At 42.2% G+C, this 18,793-nt stretch overlaps 1 protein-coding gene across 3 annotated transcripts in view; it reads left to right on the forward strand.

Annotated features, from left to right (window-relative positions):
• Positions 1 to 18,793, forward strand: part of PIAS4 (protein inhibitor of activated STAT 4) — a 37,567-nt gene that overhangs the window by 5,758 nt on the left and 13,016 nt on the right. For all 3 annotated transcript variants that reach the window (XR_014709581.1, XR_014709582.1, XM_084614238.1), the window contains exons 3-9: positions 7,951 to 8,035; positions 9,776 to 9,817; positions 10,283 to 10,373; positions 10,757 to 10,885; positions 10,974 to 11,079; positions 14,446 to 14,519; positions 14,736 to 14,896. Coding sequence is in view for 1 of the 3 variants with exons in the window: in XM_084614238.1 (XP_084470364.1) it covers positions 7,951 to 8,035; positions 9,776 to 9,817; positions 10,283 to 10,373; positions 10,757 to 10,885; positions 10,974 to 11,079; positions 14,446 to 14,519; positions 14,736 to 14,896 (688 nt within the window). In the remaining 2 variants the exon portion in view is untranslated. The remainder of the gene's footprint in view (positions 1 to 7,950; positions 8,036 to 9,775; positions 9,818 to 10,282; positions 10,374 to 10,756; positions 10,886 to 10,973; positions 11,080 to 14,445; positions 14,520 to 14,735; positions 14,897 to 18,793) is intronic.

The raw sequence follows: 18,793 nt of genomic DNA on the forward strand, positions 1-18,793 counted from the left end.
GTGGTTATGGTTCTAGGTAGTGACGAGCATTGCCATAACTGGCTGTAATGTGGTTTTTTGTGAATGGCGTAGGCAAAATGTGCCTTTTTGCTATGGCTCCCTTTGCTTTGTGACCCATCACACTACACCCATCTTCAATGGCCTGTAGAGTAAACATGGTAACCTCAGGCCTTGTTACAAAACGGACCTTGTTCTGAGCAAAATAAAGACTGAACTTGAGGATCTCCCATTGCTGGAAAGGCTTGATCCTAATGTGCACAGAGGTGAAAGAAGTGTTGATAAATGAAGGTAGTGCATCTTACCAAGATGCAGCTCGATGAACTGCTGCAGTGTCTGAACATGGACTGGACATTTGAAGGCATGTGGGAAGCAACCATTGCTGAATACCCTCACTAGGCAGAAGTGTGGATTTGTTTCTCTAATGTGGACATAAAAGGCGTTTTCTTTAACCATGTTACATGGCTCTGAGAAACCTGCCAGAACACAAATCAGATAATACTTAAACTGCTCTCTTTAATTTGAGAGAACATAAATTTTAGGAACAGGAAACAGCCATCTGGCCCTGTGTGCCTGCACTTTCATAATTTCTTAATCCCATCTTCCTGCTGTTTTCATCATAACCCTTCACTCCCTTCCGCCTTCACAAACTAGGCTGGGTATCCCTTGAGGTTATTTATATCCTCTGTTTCAGTTGCCTTCCTTGTTAACTTATTCCATATGTTTGTTACTACTTGTGGAGTTTCCCTGTTTACTCTTATTTTCCATATTTCTTAGCTTCTGGACTACTTACCAGTATAAAAAGAAAACTGTATTGACTATATTATACAGGCTTCAGATGTATGTGATTTGTCTGCATAAGAAGGCAGTACAGACGGTAAGGCTGTGATGACTTAAACAGAGTTTTAGAAATTGGTTAATTCAGTCTTGAACACTTCATGTGCCAGTCCACTGGAAACACAAATGCAATGTAATCTAATATTTTGAAGGGGGAGGAAAAAAGTTAATTTTTTTTTTCAGCTACAACCCCATCTCCTATTTATAGCTCCAAGAAAAAGGAGCGGAAGCATCTAGAGATGATAAATATATTTAGCCTGATTGCCAGAGGGTACTGAAGTTTGACAATACATAAAAGTTCTATGTCAGATCAGATCTTTAGTTTGGCTAGCTTGGCATCCTGCTCCATGTGAAAGCTAGCACCTCCCAGAAGTCCTCTTGTTCCCGGTGCATGTTTGACAAATGTTCTCTTTTGATGGGTGTAACTTGTGCTTTATCTGTGGGACTTGGTGTAGGGCAGCTCGGTGTGGAACAGGTGCTCTTTTAAATCCTGATTTATCTGCTTTATCACTCCGAATCCGCACTAAAATATAGATTATTTACATTTCTACTTCACCTTACCGACTCTGGAGGTCCGGCATTGGTGGTGGCAGGGAGTACAATTGCTGAGTATCATTAATGGGGAGCAAGCCCAGTGTATGATCCCAGTGTTTAGGCTTCAGCATGGCGGAATGTCTGCAATGTACTCTTTCATTTTGGTAACTGGAAATGAGACTAGTAGGCATCTCTACTGAGATCTGGTTCTGGACTCTTGCTCTCCTAGCATTAACATTAGCAGAGGTGATAGATATCTGAGTGGCTAACTTTTGTACTTGGCTCAGTAAGATTCCAGTTATCATAACCCAAGAACAATGCTCATGAGTGTGCTAGTGAACTATACTCACAAATACACGCTAATTGTTTGTGTTTTGAAAACTGGCATGTTGACAATTTAACTCCAAGAGTATTAAGTTAAGAATACCAATGCAAAGTTAAATGTCTATGGAGTTCTACTTGATGAGACCGAAAAAAGAATAAAGAAGAACAAAGGCTTATCAGTTACTTTGGTTTACTATCTCTTCTTAACTTTACACCTTTTGTTAAAGCAGTGCAACTTCTGTGTGTAGACTAATCCCAAGAGCTATTCTGTAGAAAATTCAGATGCTACTGGTGGTATCCCATAGAAATACCTGAAACAGATCTGAGATCAAAGACCTATTTCACATGCACATCATAATGTGGCCTGGGTAAATGTCCTGCTACAGAAGACATTTTAAGCATATGTACTGTGATGAGGGAAACCAGGGAACTGTAACTTGTGTATTAAAGAAGGATCTTTGTTAATCAAAAGCTAATATGTGCTGAGAAACAACAGAGGATTTCTTGCCTCCTTTAAATTATCACATTGAGATCAAAAGGTGGGCTATATTTAACTAGATTTCTACCATATGTATGCAGTGGTGTTGTAGGTGTGTGGGTCCCAGGGGATATTAGAGAGACAAGGTGCGTGAGTTAGTATCTTTTATTGGGCCAACTTCTGTTGGTTAGAGAGACCAAGCTTTTGAGCTGACACAGAGCTCTTTTGACCTGAAGAAGAGCTCTGTGTAAGCTCGTCTCTCACTAACAGAAGTTAAAAGATATTACATCACCCACCTTGTGTCTCTAGGCAGACATGCTTTTCTCTGCAGAAGAGTGTCAGATTACCATGCTTGCAGACAAAGATACAGCTTCAGGTGTTAGGGCGAGGAGACTTGAAGTGTTTTGTGAACCTGGTAACATTCCATATTTGGTAACTACATAAACACACGTTATACCAATTCAGTTTAGTAATGGATTTAATTAAATGATCACAACTTCCTTGTGTGGACACTTTTAAATTGGTTTTAAGATTGTCCACGCAGGGTAGTTGTGCTGGTTTAGTTGAATCGATACAGCTTGTGTGTGTAGACAAGGCTTAAAACTTAGTATTTGCTGACAGGATGTTTTTGTAGACTTTCCTAGCTGTACTCTGGCTGTCAGTAAATGCCTTGGTTTTTATCAAAGATGAACATGGTTTGGTAATAGCGAAATGTGGTGTGGTAGGGAATTTTGGCTGGTTCTCCTGAGGGGAGAGATGCTTGCTTATTGTGGATGCAGAGTGCTGTGGTCTTCACTTGGAGGCAGTGCCTGAGGGGGATCTGCTGGTATCATTGTGGGAACAGAGGGCTACATAATCTGTGTGTTCCAGCCACTGTCAGAGTAAACTGTATCTCAGTTTGCTTGATACCTTTTGATGGTATCTACTTGGCAATTTGTATACTGCTTTTTATCTAGCTATGAGTAATACAATTGCCAGAATATTTCCTCCCCTGTTGAAGATCATGCTCAGTTCCTGTGTATATTCAGTCTGCCTTGGGGGATGTCTACACTGCAATTAAAAACTTGTGGCTCAGGCTGGCATGGCTCAGTTTAATGGGCTGTTTTATTGCAGTATCGATCATAGAATATCGGGGTTGGAAGGGACCTCAGGAGGTATCTAGTCCAGCCCCCTGCTCAAAGCAGGACCAACCCCAACTAAATCAGCCTGGCCAGGGCTTTGTCAAGCCTGACCTTAAAAACTCCTAAGGAAGGAGATTCCACCACCTCCCTAGGGAACCCATGTTCAAGATCAGGCTGGAGCCTGGCCTCTATCACCCTGTGCTCTGACTCCAGGCCGGGCCTGAACCTATACACCGAAATTAAATGAACCCCTTAGCCAGAGCTCTGCGAGCCTGAGTCAGCTGGCACAGGCCAGCCACTGGTGTCTAACGGCAGTGTAGACATACCTGTGATGGCTGAGGCAACTGCATTCTCTTGATTGCAAAACACACATCCCCGCATTGGACATCCGCTGAGAAATCCTCCCAAGAGCATATTTTCAAGCTGTTGCTTCATTTCTCTCTCTGGGCTAGTTCTCAGAGGTGAACAAATTGGAGGATTTATTGGTTCACTTTGAGTTTGAATAAAAAGTGCCCATCAATATTCCCTGAGAACCCTGCCAGTTACTGTATTTAAAATTATAAAAACAAAATGCAATGGGCTCTCACCCAAGTCCCAGTATGAACTCCACTACCATCCCCTTACATTAGTCAATATGTATTTTCAAAGGTCAGGGAAATGAATGGGCACTGTACCATACTGTGAAAGTCATCAAATCTGGGCTACTTTGGATTGTGGGGTGGAAGGACACTTCAGAGCTCTGGAGCTCTTACAGAGACTCCCATGCCAGCAGCCCCTTCTCTCATATATCAAGTGGAGAATCTAGCATTGCCTCCACTGACCACAACTATGGGAGTATGTTGCAGAAAGAGAGGTGGTAAGTTAGGTAGTAGGCTCCCAGGCTATTAAATATGATGCACTGATACAACATACAGCTTGGTGTAGGGAAACCCTAAAACTAACGATCATTCTGACATCAAAGAGCTTTAAGTGATCATGCTCAGCTGTTCTCAAACTGGCTTGTGGGTTGGCTTCTCAGAATAAGAATCCATTATAATTGGACTAAAATCCTAAAGGGCTATGCCAAGTACTTGTAAGTGTTAGAGGTTCTATGTCTTGTCATAAAGTCTGAGATTTGCTGATCTAGCTCAAACTTCATAATTAATTGACTTCTTTATATCTTGCTATCCTGGGGTTTTAACAGAAATTCATCCCAGCAAGTCACAAAAGCCACACAGTTCAGAAAAGCTGTAACTCATGTACCGGGGATAGCTCACTTTCAGAAAAGGTTTTTGGCTGAAACTTGCTTTTGATTAAAAGTGCCCAACTCTTAAGTGTTAATATGATAGAGGTATATAAAATCATGAGTGGTGTGGAGAAAGTGAATAAGGAAAAGTTATTTACTTGTTCCCATAATATAAGAACTAGGGGCCACCAAATTAAATGGGCAGCAGGTTTAAAACAAATAAAAGGAAGTTCTTCACACAGCATACACTCAACCTGTGGAACTCCTTGCCTGAGGAGGTTGTGAAGGCTAGGACAATAACAGGATTTAAAAGAGAACTGGACAGTTTCATGAGGTTAAGTCCATTAATGGATATTAGCCAGGATGGGTAAGGCATGGTGCCCCTAGCCTCTGTTGTCAGAGGATGGAGATGGATGGCAGGAGAGAGATCACTTGATCATTACCTGTTAGGTTCACTCCCTCTGGGGCACCTGGCATTGGCCACTATACTGGGCTGGATGGACCTTTGGTCTGACCCAGTATGGCCATTCTTATGTTCTAAGTATTGAATAGTTTTACATGACTTTTTTTTTTTTTTTTTTGCTGTTGGCCAAGGATAATTCATGTATGAGTTATTTAATACTTATCGTAAGATTTTGAAAGGGACTAGTGTCTCATGCTTCAGATCATAAAGCAACCTCTAGTTGAGATCAGGTAAAATTCTCCCTTGGGACAGATTATCCCATAACAACTTACTGAACCGTTTTCCCCCACTCTCTTCTTCCCCCTGCCCTCGCGCCCCCCCCCCCCCCCCGGACACACACACACCTTCCTCTGAAGTATCTGGTACTGGCCTCTGTTGATGGAATACTGGAGTAGATGGACCACTGGGCTGACCCAGTTTACGTTTTTTTTCTAGCTTCTTTTGGATCAGGAGTATCTAAGAGTTCTTCACTCACATCAGCCTCTAGCAGCCTCCTCTGGCTCACCCAGTAGAGGTATTGACTGGCTATGGGTGAGGGGAGCCGAACTCTCTGCCAGGAAAGATGAGTTGCCCTGCTCCTTCATGGGGAGAAATAAAGAAAGATCAAAGGGACCCATGTGGCTCAGGTCTCTTAATTCTGTTTCCTTTTCTCTTTCAAGGATCGCCCACTAGCTGCAGAAGGAAAGGGAGAGTTTTGCTTTGGCAGATATTGCTTTTCCTATGGAGTAGTATTGACCAGGGCTGCTGTTGCTTCAGTCTCTGTTTTGTGGTCTGAGGAAAGCACTGCTATGCTGCCTCACAGTCATACTTGTTTTGTTCCCCAGCCTCTGGCAGGACTTGTAGCCCAATTACATTTGAGTGACAAGGGAAAGAGGTAATCTTGGAGTGACACCTCACCCGTGGTGTCTGCCCACTGCCATCTGCCATGTTGTAGAGAGAGGCCTTTTATGTATTTTGAGGTAGGTGGTATGCTAGATATCTTGCTGCTGGGCAATACTTTGATGAAGAGAGATGATCGTAACCTCAGATGAAAACTGAATCCTACAGTGATGATGGGATAAGTGGGGAGACTGCTCGGGTCATGGCTTCGCTGCTGATGCTGAGGTTTGTACTCTCAATCAGGGTACAGGCATTCCTTTTGGAAAAGGTGGCTGCTTTGAAAAAGAAGAGGGATTCTTGCAGGGTGGATTGATTTAAAAAAATAAATCAAAGTAATTTAAATCACCAAGCAGGAAACCTTGATGTGACTCATTGATTTTAATTGTTTTTTATTTGTACTTTTTAGTTAATTTCTGAAGAGGTTGATTCTCACTGTTGTAATTTGGAAACTATTTTTGCTAACCAGAAGGATACCCTGTACACGCTTAAGCAATTGTATGAACTTCATATACATTTATTCAGATTTGTAATTTTGACTTTTTATTACATTAGAAAATGGTGACTGAAATATTTATTTACTAGATTCATTTTTACTGGTAATTTGTGTCCAGCTACATTTGCATGGAAATTGGAATTCAACTGCAAATGCACAAGGCAGCTTTTAAAAATTGTTTTGTTTAGTTATTTGCATTTAAAACTAATTTATTAAAGGAAGTATTATTTGCAGTTGGTGAATTGGTCTCTGGTCACCATGTCATTCAAGATTTTAGAACTAGTAGATCTAGTCCTCACACCTAGTTTTTATTCATAGATCAAAAGAGATAAACAAGCTTTCCTGCTTTTCCAACTCCCAATCTGTTTTTCAAATTTGAGTGATCTAGTCTTTGAACTGATCTAGTCTAATAAACTGAAGTGAAGAAAATATTCTGTCTGTACCTGCAGAAGAGGCTACTGCTGCTTAGCACTTTAGGTAACGAGTGCTTAGCCAATGAGATTTGCTGCCTCTAAACTGGTCAGCAACAGGGGATAGGAGGAATATCCCCTCCCTCTTCATCACCTCCATGATGTGGTGTGCAATATACAGGAGGTCAGCCTAGGTGATCTGGTGGTCCCTTCTGGCCTTAAACTCTGACTTCCACCAGAGCCATGGTTTGGCTTTCTTTAAAAATGTCGTCTGCAAATATGTACTGCTTGAATGTTGTTCAGTGTGAAATATTTTAATACCTTAGAGTAAGGTTAGACCTTAACATAGCTGTCATAATTTCTATTTTAATTTTAAATAAGCTTCTTTTAAAAAAGAAAAACGTATGTCATTTGGATTTTTTTATTAAAATTAAACAGACTTTTTTAATCCAGTTTTTGTCTGCTCTGGGTTGTGGCTAACAGTATCTCCTTAGCGGTCTACAGATCATTACATTACCATACCTAAAACTGCACCATTAACTTACTGTATTTGTTGACACCTCTTTTCTCTGCCCTTTGGGGCCAGCGTTCTGATGCTATCTTATCACCTGATGTTGATGTTAGATTGCTTTTTTCCCTTTCCTCAGCCAGTCTAATGGTCCTGTCTATAAATACTTTCATGTTATGCGTTGACACATGCTTACATTTCTCCCCCTGAATTCTAGTCTTCATGCTGTGATTCCACTCATAATGTGCTCTTATTTTAAAGTATGCACCTGTTGCCTGATTGGGAAATTGAGGGAACACATTAAAAAATGGGTGGGACAGATTCCACTGCATGTTAGTTGCATGGGTAACAAAACAGGCAGGCAAGGAGTGAGCAGTGCATTTTGATCAATGGTGCAAAGACATTTGTCTCACTAATCTCTCCCTTCATTATCCTACCATGAGAAGGTTCCCTTTTTGGACTATCCATGCATATCTTTGGCTTTATAGCAGCATCCTCTAAGCCCAGCAGAGGACTTCTTCTCCAATGCCAATTTAAAGAAAAAAATATCTCTCTAAACAAACTGTGGGTGTATTGATAAACAGGAAGTGAAATGAGGGATCGAACACTACTCATTTCAGTAGCACTTGGATGTACATTGGAGTATAAAGTCTCCTCTTTTTTTCTTCTCCTTCTCTTCAGTCCCACAGAATAACGAGAAGCTTCAGGAGAGTCCATGCATTTTTGCACTGACGCCAAGACAAGTGGAGCTGATCAGAAATTCCAGGTACTCTGTGCTGTGTATTTTTAAAACCCTGTTAAATGCATAACTTTCCTGACAGTCTTCCCTCCATTTTGGGTCTCTGTTCTCTGTCTGATAACACTGCTCACTTGAGAACACCAGCAGACAGGCTTTTCCCCAACATGAGGCCCATAACCATTTTTGGCACCGTCCAATCTGTCTTGGTCTCTGTAGGGTTTCCTTCTGGATAGTGCAATAAATCCCAGTTAGAATAGTAAGTTTAGGCAGGACAAACAGCATGCAATTATTGAGGTCTTGAAACTTCTCTTTTAAGCCTGCAGTGTGAATTGGTTTGCAGAATCTTTTTTGAATCACAGGTTAAAAGCTCTATACTTAATGCCATTACATGAGGATTCTTACAATAGCTACCTGAGCAATTATCTTGCACTCTGCCACTAGAACTTCCCATGACAACTATGTTCCTCTTCAGTGGCATAACTTTCAACCCCAGGAGCAAGATACACCAGTGCGGGAGATAAAGCTTACTCTGCAGCTGGCCTGTGACTCTGTTGCCATGAGAGATCAGAATGATGATAAACCTTTTGGGCTTCTGAGTGAAATGTAAAAACTCTGATACAACTCTCCCACAGTAAACAACCGAATAATAATGTGTCAGATCGGGGCGAGCTTCCTTCTTGAATATTTATTTTTAAATTAAGTACCCAAATAATATGGTGATCTACGTAGATGAAAGTAGTGCCAGGAAATGCCATTCAAAGAACAGCAGAGAGGAAACAATATACCAAGACTTGGGCAGACCTTTCGGGATGATCTAACAAAAGACTGCTTACTCTGTATCGTGACTGTGGCGAAAGGAAAAGCCAGGACTGTTTGGATCTGTGAGGGGATTCTCATCACCTGTAGTCTGATTAGAATGCAGCATGCACTCCCTGTAGAGGTTCTAGTGAGTGCCTGACATCACACGCCTGCTCATTCTGGGTAGGTCCTGCCTTCTCTGACACCAGCGAGAAGTATCTCAATATGGTCCCTGCTGATGGACTCTTTAAAGCTGTCAGAGTAACTCCTTTTCCCGTAAGGTACGGGCTGAACTCAACCTCCTGAAAACTTTAAACAATTTAAAAGTAGGACTGGATTGTGAAACACGCTCACTGTCAAATCCGGGCAAAATTCTGAATTCAGTCTGGGTATAAGTTAGAGTACATCTTGTGCCTCTGTCTAAAACATTCTAGTAAGAACCCCGTATTCTGCTGTGCAGCTTTTCTGAAACTAGTTAATATACAGTTTGATAAAGCGAATAGTGTCAACAGGAATATTGTGTTGGTACCCTAATGCTCAGATTCCTTGATTTGAAGGAGCAGTTTTAGTTTACTAATTGAATGAAGAGGATGTTGTAGGGACGTTGTCAGCCTAAGCATAGTGGGGGGCAGAGGGTGGGAACGTTTTACAAAATCTCATCTGTCTGGAAATGTTTCCATGGTCACTTCATATTTTTATGAAGACAGATATTTGTCGTTAAACATTTCTCTGCAATTTTGGAAACCCAAACACCACAGCCTCGGTCTAGTGCAGGAGAGCTGGAAAATGAAACTAACCAGACTGTTCCTATTTTCCAGAACAAGTGAAATCTTAAAAGTAAACGGCACAAACCTGACAAGTTATTACAAAAAAAAAATCAGTTCTAATAGCTTTAGGTTATTTTGTTGATTGGATAAAGAAGAAAATGAGGTTTTGTTAAATGAAAGTCTGTTTGTTTTGTTTTACCAGGGAGTTACAAGCCGGTGTGAAATCTGTTCAGGTTGTGCTAAGGTACGTCTGAATAGCATGAAATTAATTAAACCCATGAGGCAGAAAAGTAGGGGAGGGAGATCACTAACACAACATGGTAACCATTTCAATGCTCTGTGTTCAGTAGCTAAAATAACTGATCACTTTAAGCAAGTCCCTTGTTTGCAAGGATAGCACATGCGTCTACAACGTAACTTTCTACTGCTTTGACCCTCTTGGTTCTCTGCAGATGATGTGAGTTATTGCTTTAATAGAAAACACTGGTTACATCAAATTCGGCTTCACAGCATAATGCTAAGTCTATATCATGTCCTCCAGTAGAGATTCCTGGGTTTAATGGGCTTGGTTTGACCCGATGACAAGCCTAGTTTAGTTTGGCTGGTACTCATAGCTGGCTGCTGTTGAAGTCAATAGTATATATTAGGTTAGAGATCTTTTAAATCGCATATGGGATGTAGACATTTAAAGGTCACCATTTCTTTCCAGAATCTGCTACACGGACACTAGTTCTCCACAGGAGGATCAGTACCCTCCAAACATCGCAGTAAAAGTGAATCATAGTTACTGCTCGGTGCCGGTAAGTCAACCCAGCCACGAAGTGTCACTTGACAGCACAGGGAGAATGTGTGCAATTTAAATGGTTCTGTTTTTTTCTGGAAATTGTTATCTGGCGAATACAGAAGGGGAGCTGCAGTGCTAGAAGTAGATTGTTTTGGCTTTGAAGCTCATTGTGTAATGGATTTGTTTTGTAGAGTTCATTAACAGTATTCTTGCGAAACTGCCATGAAAGTACAGTGTCAACTTCCCTGCTCTTTACTATGACTTGATGATCTTATCCAAAAAAGTTACTCTGTGCATGAGTAGAATTTTGCAAGGCTGATGTTCTTGTAGTTGAAAAGGAAAAAATCCACAGCAGCGTGTCTGGTAAAATAAAGACACAAATGTCTGTCTTTGCTATAGGGCTACTATCCATCCAACAAGCCTGGAGTAGAGCCTAAAAGGCCCTGTCGTCCCATTAACCTCACGCATCTCATGTACCTGTCTGCAGCGACCAATCGTATCACGGTTACATGGGGGAATTATGGAAAGGTAAATGACTGTGTGACTTGGGAACTAAACGAGCATGTATGTGGAGTGTGCCCTTTCTCCTCATCCTGTCCCTTTCCTTTCTCTTCAGAGTTATTCAGTGGGCCTATACTTAGTGCGGCAGATGACCTCAGCAGAATTGCTGCAGAGGTTGAAAACCATTGGAATCAAACATCCAGAGCTCTGCAAGGCACTCGGTAAGTCCATGTCATTGGTAAAGTTCATGCAGCCTTCATCAGATTGGAAAGGCTGAGAAGTAAGGCTACTAGAAATTTGTGCAGAAACAATTGTCAAATTCTATAGAATCGTCCTCTGCAATTCTATAAAAAACATTTGTCAAATCTGAGTGACTTTGCTAAGTTGTGTATTAGGCACATTATCAAATTGCCCCAGATCTGTGCAGAGGTTTTTGCAGCACTTTTTCTTGTGGCTATACAGATAAATCATGACGACATTCAGTTGGATTTAGAATTCATTCCCAGATCATATTATGGTGAGTGCTGCTGAGGGTCAATGTCATTCTGATGAGAGGCTTCCTGCCTTTGGCTGAATAATTATGAATGTTGCCAGAGCACCTGCAGGATCTCCAGAGGAAATCTCTGAAGCAAAGAACTCTTCTGTGGAGATGCCCTGCTGCCAATTCCCCTGTGTTCAGTTCTTAGGGCTGAGAGCTGGAGTTCACAGCACCTCTTTCAAATCTGATGATAGACCTTTAGAAAAGAGGTGATCCTTGGTCGAACCCATTCAGATAGATCATGGTACTGGGTAAATGCAGAACCTTATTGGAAATCTAGGGAAATTACCTTTCAAAGGCAAGGCCAGACCATCAGTTCTTAATAGTCCAAGGAATTTACCTCGTCTTTCAGTGATTCCAAATTATATTATGACATAATGGCCGCAGCACTTAATTCTGTATAAGAGGACAATAAAAAAGATCATGCTATGGTATTCTACACTAACCACAGACTGCACTTACCGGGCTTAGGGGGCACAATTTGAAAAAAGGGTCTATTTAATGTCTAGGAGAAAACGCATGGTTCAGATGTATCAGGTCCTTGTAGCCTGGTCACTAGCTACAAATGACTGATTATTTTGAAAAGAGAGAAGTCAACATGCCTTTAGGAGGCACAGTGTGGCCTAGTTGGTAGAACACTGAATTTGGAATCAAGAGACCTGGGTTCTAGTCCCAGTTCTGACACTGGCCTGCTGGGTGACCTTGGGTATGTCACTTCCTGCTCCATGCCTCGGTTTCCTCATTGATAAAATGAGCTAAAGATACTAACTTCCTTTAAGTGCTTTGAGATCTACCGATGAAAAGTGCTAGATAAGACTTATTACATTGCAACAGTTCAGCCAAACTCCAGCATCCATTTGTACAACTATCTTTGGGGTTCCCTGTGGTCCCAATATACCTTTGTACCTTGCCCCTCGCTCCCATCCCTGCCCAGGTGTGGTGCAGATGGCCATGCTGATCTCTTCCATCTCAACATTCTGGCAGTGGCTTTGGCGCAATTGTGCCTAAATAACAAGCAGTCCCATGTGATTGATGGACATCAGCAGAACTGTTGCATGTTTGCTTAGGGCAGTCTGAGCATAAGGGGAAGGAAAGTGGCAACCAGTTAAGTGTTTGGCAGTCACTAGTTGTTGTGAGGCTTCTGTATCTAGTATATCTGAAGCAGCGGTTGTGGACTGCACTCCCATTTCCCCTAGCCGTTAGTGCTATAAATAAAACCAGATCCCATCATTCCTCTTTGAGCCCAGCACTTTCCTTTTCCTTGAAACAGGCGTGGGTAATCAGAGTAGAATGGCTCTTCTTTTCAAAACTAGTGCTTACAATATATCCCCTCAAAGTCTGGAACCATCGTGCAAATATTCTACAAACAGGATTTCCTGCCTTCACTGTTCGCAGGCTTGATTTTTGTCATCACCTCAAACTCCAGTGAGATAATTTAATAAAAACCTTGGCTTCATTTGCCTGGCAGAGGTGGATTACTTTTGTTAAATTCTTAACCCTGGAGTCATCTTTCTTTTGTTTAGTTTCTCTGGTCACGTTATGAGCTAATGAGAAATACCATCACTTTGGGTTTCCACAAACTCATTTTTTGTGGGCATCTGAATCTGCCACATCCAAGTATCTTGTAAACCCTGCTACGATAGCTCACCAGTGCATTCAACAGATAGTTTTGGATTCTGATCACCTCTATATTTCATTAACCACTAACACTGCCCTTAACTCCACTTGTTTCCCAGGGCTGATTTATCGTCCTCTGCATATGTTTCTGTTGAGTGCTATAAGTGCACTTTCTGAAATCAGGTACTTAGATGCCTAACTGTGAAAGCCAAAGTTTCATCACCCATTTAAAAAAAAATCCATGATGCTAGTTAATAGCTCCTAGGATATAGTTGTTCTCATTTTCCATGTTCGGCTGGACTGGATGGAAAATGAATTTAACTGTTTGCAGAATTTAGTGCTTGGTTTTCTCATAAAACAACACTATACAACCCCACAAGCCATTATGTTTTAGTTGTAAAGCAACATCTTGGCATAGAGCTGTTTCTGTTTCAAAATTGCATAAAGATTCTATATAGAGCTGTTTTATTATGGTCTCAAACAGCCAAGGTAATGCACCCTTCCCCAAAGAGAGGAGATGGTGGAAATGCAGTAAACCTGTATGAACAGCCGCGCTAGTGGCAGGTTTTGTAATGTTTATGGAGTGATTTTGTTTAGGGACAGTATTCTATGTTTGTTCAGCACCTGTTTGATTAAAAACATGTCCCTCCAAATGATGTAAATGGTTGTCTCCCTGTGGCCTCTGCAGTCATGTAGGCTGCCACATTTCACCTGCCAGCTAGAGTATCATCCTTGATTCTGTCTGCTGTCCCACCAGATTTTTACACCGGTGAGCTTCAGCAGAGACTGAACTCCCTACCTCCTCTCCTAATCTGTTGATTCCTTCCAAATACGCCTATTCCCTCCTTGGAAAACAGCATTTTGGCCAGAACTCTTGCCTTGCTTGCTCTCTGGCTTTGCACATGTTAATCTCCCAGACCTGACAAAGGCTGCTGCAGTGTAGAAACTGGCCAGTATGCCCGCAGCCTAGCTCATTGGTTAGCTCCAGAGTTGCATCCCACTGGGGTCTGGATAGAGCTAGTCTATTCAGCTCAGGTGAGACTAGGAGGGTCAGTTGGACTAGGAGTCCAGCTGCCTCGCTATCTCTTGTGCTTGCCTCATTATTGCCGTGCATTACTCTGCATTTTACTATGATTTTTTTTTTTTTTGTTGGTGAGCCCCTAGCTTGAGTGCCAGGTATTTGTCCAGTATCTGCCCTGAGGTTGCAGTGAAGTGACCTACTAACACCTCCCACCCTGTTGTCCCTGCTCTCCATGGTTGACTGAGTTGCTTGCATATTGCAGAGAATTTACTGCATCCTCCCCTGGCATCAGCAGTTTTTTCCCCATGTGACAATCGCAGAAGCTTACCTCTTATACTACATGTTATTCCCAGGTTTAAAACGTAATGTTTATTGCTTTAATGTTATCCCCTCTTGTCTTCCTGAATACAGTAAAGGAGAAGTTGCGTTTGGATCCAGACAGTGAAATTGCTACTACAGGTGTTCGAGTCTCTCTCATCTGCCCGGTAAGTTTTTGCACAGCAGTCCAGGCTTTTAACATTAGCTCTCCTATTCATCCGCCCAAACCATCTTTACAGGATAATCATCTTTTTCACCAGAAACATCTAGAAGCAGTTTCTTGTGTATTTGCACATGGCACCAGTATCCAATTTTGGAAGGGGAAGCATCTAGTGATGCAATGGTGGGATGGGTCACTGGTCTGTCTGCTCTTGGTCCCGTAGCTGGTGAAGATGCGTCTGTCTGTCCCATGCCGGGCTGAGACCTGTGCACACCTACAGTGCTTCGATGCAGTCTTCTACCTCCAGATGAATGAAAAGAAACCCACTTGGATGTGCCCTGTGTGTGACAAACCAGCACCCTATGATCAGCTAATAATTGACGGGTGAGTTCACACCCTCTTTCCTCTTCTGCCCCTTTGGTTATTCCTCCCCACCCTCTTCCATGTTGGGCTCATGCTCTGATTTGTAAGGCCTTATAGCTGATCCACCTCCATTTCAAAATTATTTTTAAGTTTAAAATATATAATTGCTCTATGGACATGTAAGAGACTAACCTCCCCGTTACGGGTGGTAGTGGGTTTGCGTGAGACTCGGTCATTAGTCTTTGCTTTTTGATTCTGTAGTTTCTCATCAGCTCGCTCTGAAACTCATACAACCGTATTCATTTTTCATCTTGGTGACCGCAAAAGCTAGGATGCTTTGCTCTTTTCCATGCAGTGATTGTTGATTGTCATTTACACTCCCTAGAGTAAAACTACTTTACACACTCCTGACAAGACAGGCTGCCTTCGGCATGCACTCCTCTCCCACTCCTTCGTTAAGGGCCTGATCCTGCAAGATGCTGAAGGTGCTCAGTACCTCACAAGCAGTTCTCAGCACGTCATAAGTATGTGCCAGCCATTAATCCAGGTGTCATTAGATGCAGAGCTAGCACATCTAAGATGGAGGTACGACTGCAGTTATAAACCAGTGCTCTGTGGGTACATTTTTTTGGATACTCCACCTGCAAACTGTGCAAATAGTGTCTGTAGTGGTAGGCTGCAAACTCCTCAAAGTCCTTTGCCGGCAAAGCTTTTTCTATTTTTATATATATTATGAGTTCCTATAAAAGGAATAAGATATGGGGTTGGAATCTTTGTAGGGGTATATTTAGGGTACTTTGGGCACCTTATTTATGAATATCCACACTTTCAAAGGTTTGGGGTTCTTGTAAGCTTAGTTTGGAATTTTCCTGGCTTTTTAGCCATTGTTTTTACGAATATGTTCTTGAAATGATTTTATTTTTACTTTTGATTCTTTTGGTCTGGGTTCATCAAAGCAGCTTAAGGTTGTAGTCTTGCACCGTTCAGTACTAATCCAGGCTCTTCCCTGCCAGTAGATGGAGACAGTACAACAGACGCTTTTATAATGTTCTTCCATGAATAAAAGGGGCTTGTTGGTTCATGGTTCTAGTAGTACAGTGTCTGCATCCAATAACCTTACTTTGGTAGGTTCAAAGAACCTCAAGCTGTTAAGAACTGAATCATCTTTGTTATAACGTCACACTAGTTGTTTGTGCTGCTTTCTGAGAGGAGCTTTTTGTGAGTAAGCGTTAAGCTTTCAGATGGAAGATCCTGTATATCCTCTAACAACGTTACGAGGTCTGGTAGCACACCCCAGCACTTACTGTGCCTTCCATGCTGTTTGTAAGTGTGCCAGTAGGATTCCAAAAAAGTCTCTAAGGTTTGTAGATGGCCCTGTTGGGCTCTGATCCAGCCAGTCGAGTTTGGATCACTTTGTTAAAACAGCATATGAAGGAGGAAGACCAGAGAACCAAGAGCATTATGGTCCACATTGGGAGGCAGGAGGGCCTGCATTCTGTCACCCCCAAGCTGGGGCAAGGGTCTGAAGCCACAAATTTTAGGGAAGGTCCTTAAAGACTGGCCAACCCCAAACCAATCTCCCCTTTTTGCCCCTTGTGGAGACTGTGTTTAATATATCTGGAGGAGAGTTCTTTCATTCTGTCATCTTATGCTGCACAGTGTGTTCTTGTGGGTCCCAAACATTAGGGTGGCGACCCTAAAAGCCCATGCCTTCAGATTGTGAACCGTAGGGGGTTTCTATGCCCTTTGAAAAAACTTGATGAGAGAACAACTGGCCTTTGAGGGGGCGTGTCCTACAGATGCAATATTCAGTGTTGGGGTCCACATACCAGTACCAAGCTTTCTTCTTTGGACTAACATGGTGACCATTTATACATCAGCCTGGAAGGGAGAAGGCTTCACAGTCTATCCATACGTGGGCAACTGGCTGAGTCAAAGAAAGTCCTTAATCCTTAGCCTGGAAGACCTTTAAGAATGTCAGCTGCTCAAAGATTAATGCTTGATAATAGACCACCACCTTGGAGGTGATCTGCTTCCATTGCGCATCTCTGAACAAGGTTTGATTCATTGATATTGGAAGATCATATAAAGAAACATGGAGAGATGGAATTGAGTCTTATCAAGAGGATAGCCCTATCCAAGGAATGTCTGCCTCTTATCATTGCTATCTGGTCTCCATATGCAGAACCTGGACAAGAGTCCTCTACAAGAACCACTGAATTAGCTAGTCCTGGCAATAGATGCCACCCAAGTTACAGACTGACTAGGATCCCTGATAGCTCCAGGAACATGGCTTTAGATGCTTTAGATGCTGATCACCTTAAAGGAGAGCTCAGTAAACTGGCTGCCTGCTCTGCAAAGAGCAAAGTAAGGAACAAAGTGATGACTGCCATTGTTTCCTATGTGAACAAGGCAGCTCAGGAGTCAGGAAATGGCCAGACAGCCTGACTATTCACTGAGCTCCAGTGTGGAAATTGCTGACAGTCATAAAAATGGTGATGGCAACAAGCTGCAGAGCTCCTTGTTTCTGGGAAATGAACTCCCCCGCACCCCCCCCCCGCCTCAGATATCTCAGACATCCTAATGGGAATTCCCTCAAATATACTGATGGACTCAATCACAAGAGCTCAGATAAATTCTACAAAGGGCAGATGAGTGAGTATATGTGAACTTCAACCTAGGTTATATATTTCCGTGGATTTAGTCATGCAGACTGTACTCAGGGCATCAAGGAATTCATAGTTACTGATCTTCTCTGGCTCTTGTGTCCTCCTCGGTCAGTCTGAAGCAACCTCGGCATAGATTACCTGTTCACTTTGCCCTGTGGCCAATACATAGGCTTAGATTTTTCTTGGTAAACAGTAAAAATTCAAAGTTACTGATATGCAAAGTAAGAAAAATGCTTGAGAACTTTATTAGAGTTTGATTTAAAGATATTTACTTTGTATATTTTGATGTTTGTTTTAACAGTCATAAAGCTTTAACTTTTTGAATCTCAACATCTACTGTCATTAAATTTTCCACAGTTTCAGGAAGTTAGGTGGGGTCAAACAATAATTATTTAAACAGATGAAAACGGAAGAAGGTGCTTAAATAGTCTTTGAGACTATCCTTCAAAATTATTAAATAAATTCTGCCAAGCCTACCAATACATACTCCAGGGAGAATTTTGCGGCACTGCGTGTGTGCAGAATTCATGTCCCCCGCAGATTTCTTTGCTTCCCCGCAGAAAAATGACTTCTGACAGGAAAGCAAAGGGAAGCTGCAAGAGCAGTCATGCGCCACTTCCTGACAGCACAGGCAGGTTGGCTCAGGTGCCCAGAGCAGCCGGTAGAGGCTTAAATCACCGCCGAGAGGGAGGAGCTGGGCAGTCGTGCAAGTGAAAGAGAGAGACACTCTGTCCCTCTCACTCGCTATTGCAGTATGCACAGCATGGAGCGGCAGAGCTTCAGGGTGTTTCTGAGGAGGTAGGCATGGGGCAGGCTCTGTCCCCTCAGGCAGAGCAGAATGTAGCAGCCTGCCCGCTTAATGAATTGTTCCCATTGTCTTTTTGAATTCCCCCCAGGTGTATAAAACAGCTGTAAAAGTTTTAAGGCTCCTTCACATTGCCAGAAGGGTGTAAAGGACAGTATCGCCTTATAAATGCTTATTGTGCTTTCGTGATTAGAACTGGTCTAAGTTTTTGGACTGAAAACATTTCCTATCAAAATGTGCTCCATGAACTGTTTACTACTGGCCTTTCTGGAGGTGGTCAGTAGCCAATGTAAATTGTGAGTTTCATTCCCCAGCCCTCACTTGCTCTTCAGTTGCCTATGATGTAACACTGAGCATATGGCTGCATATATTTGTTGACTAATAACTAGAAATAAAGGGTCAAACCTAGCTACATTACTATTAGACAAAGGGGGTTAGGTACTT

The sequence above is a fragment of the Lepidochelys olivacea genome (genome assembly GCF_965140295.1).
Source record: "Lepidochelys olivacea isolate rLepOli2 genome assembly, chromosome: 25".
Taxonomy (NCBI): domain Eukaryota; kingdom Metazoa; phylum Chordata; order Testudines; family Cheloniidae; genus Lepidochelys; species Lepidochelys olivacea.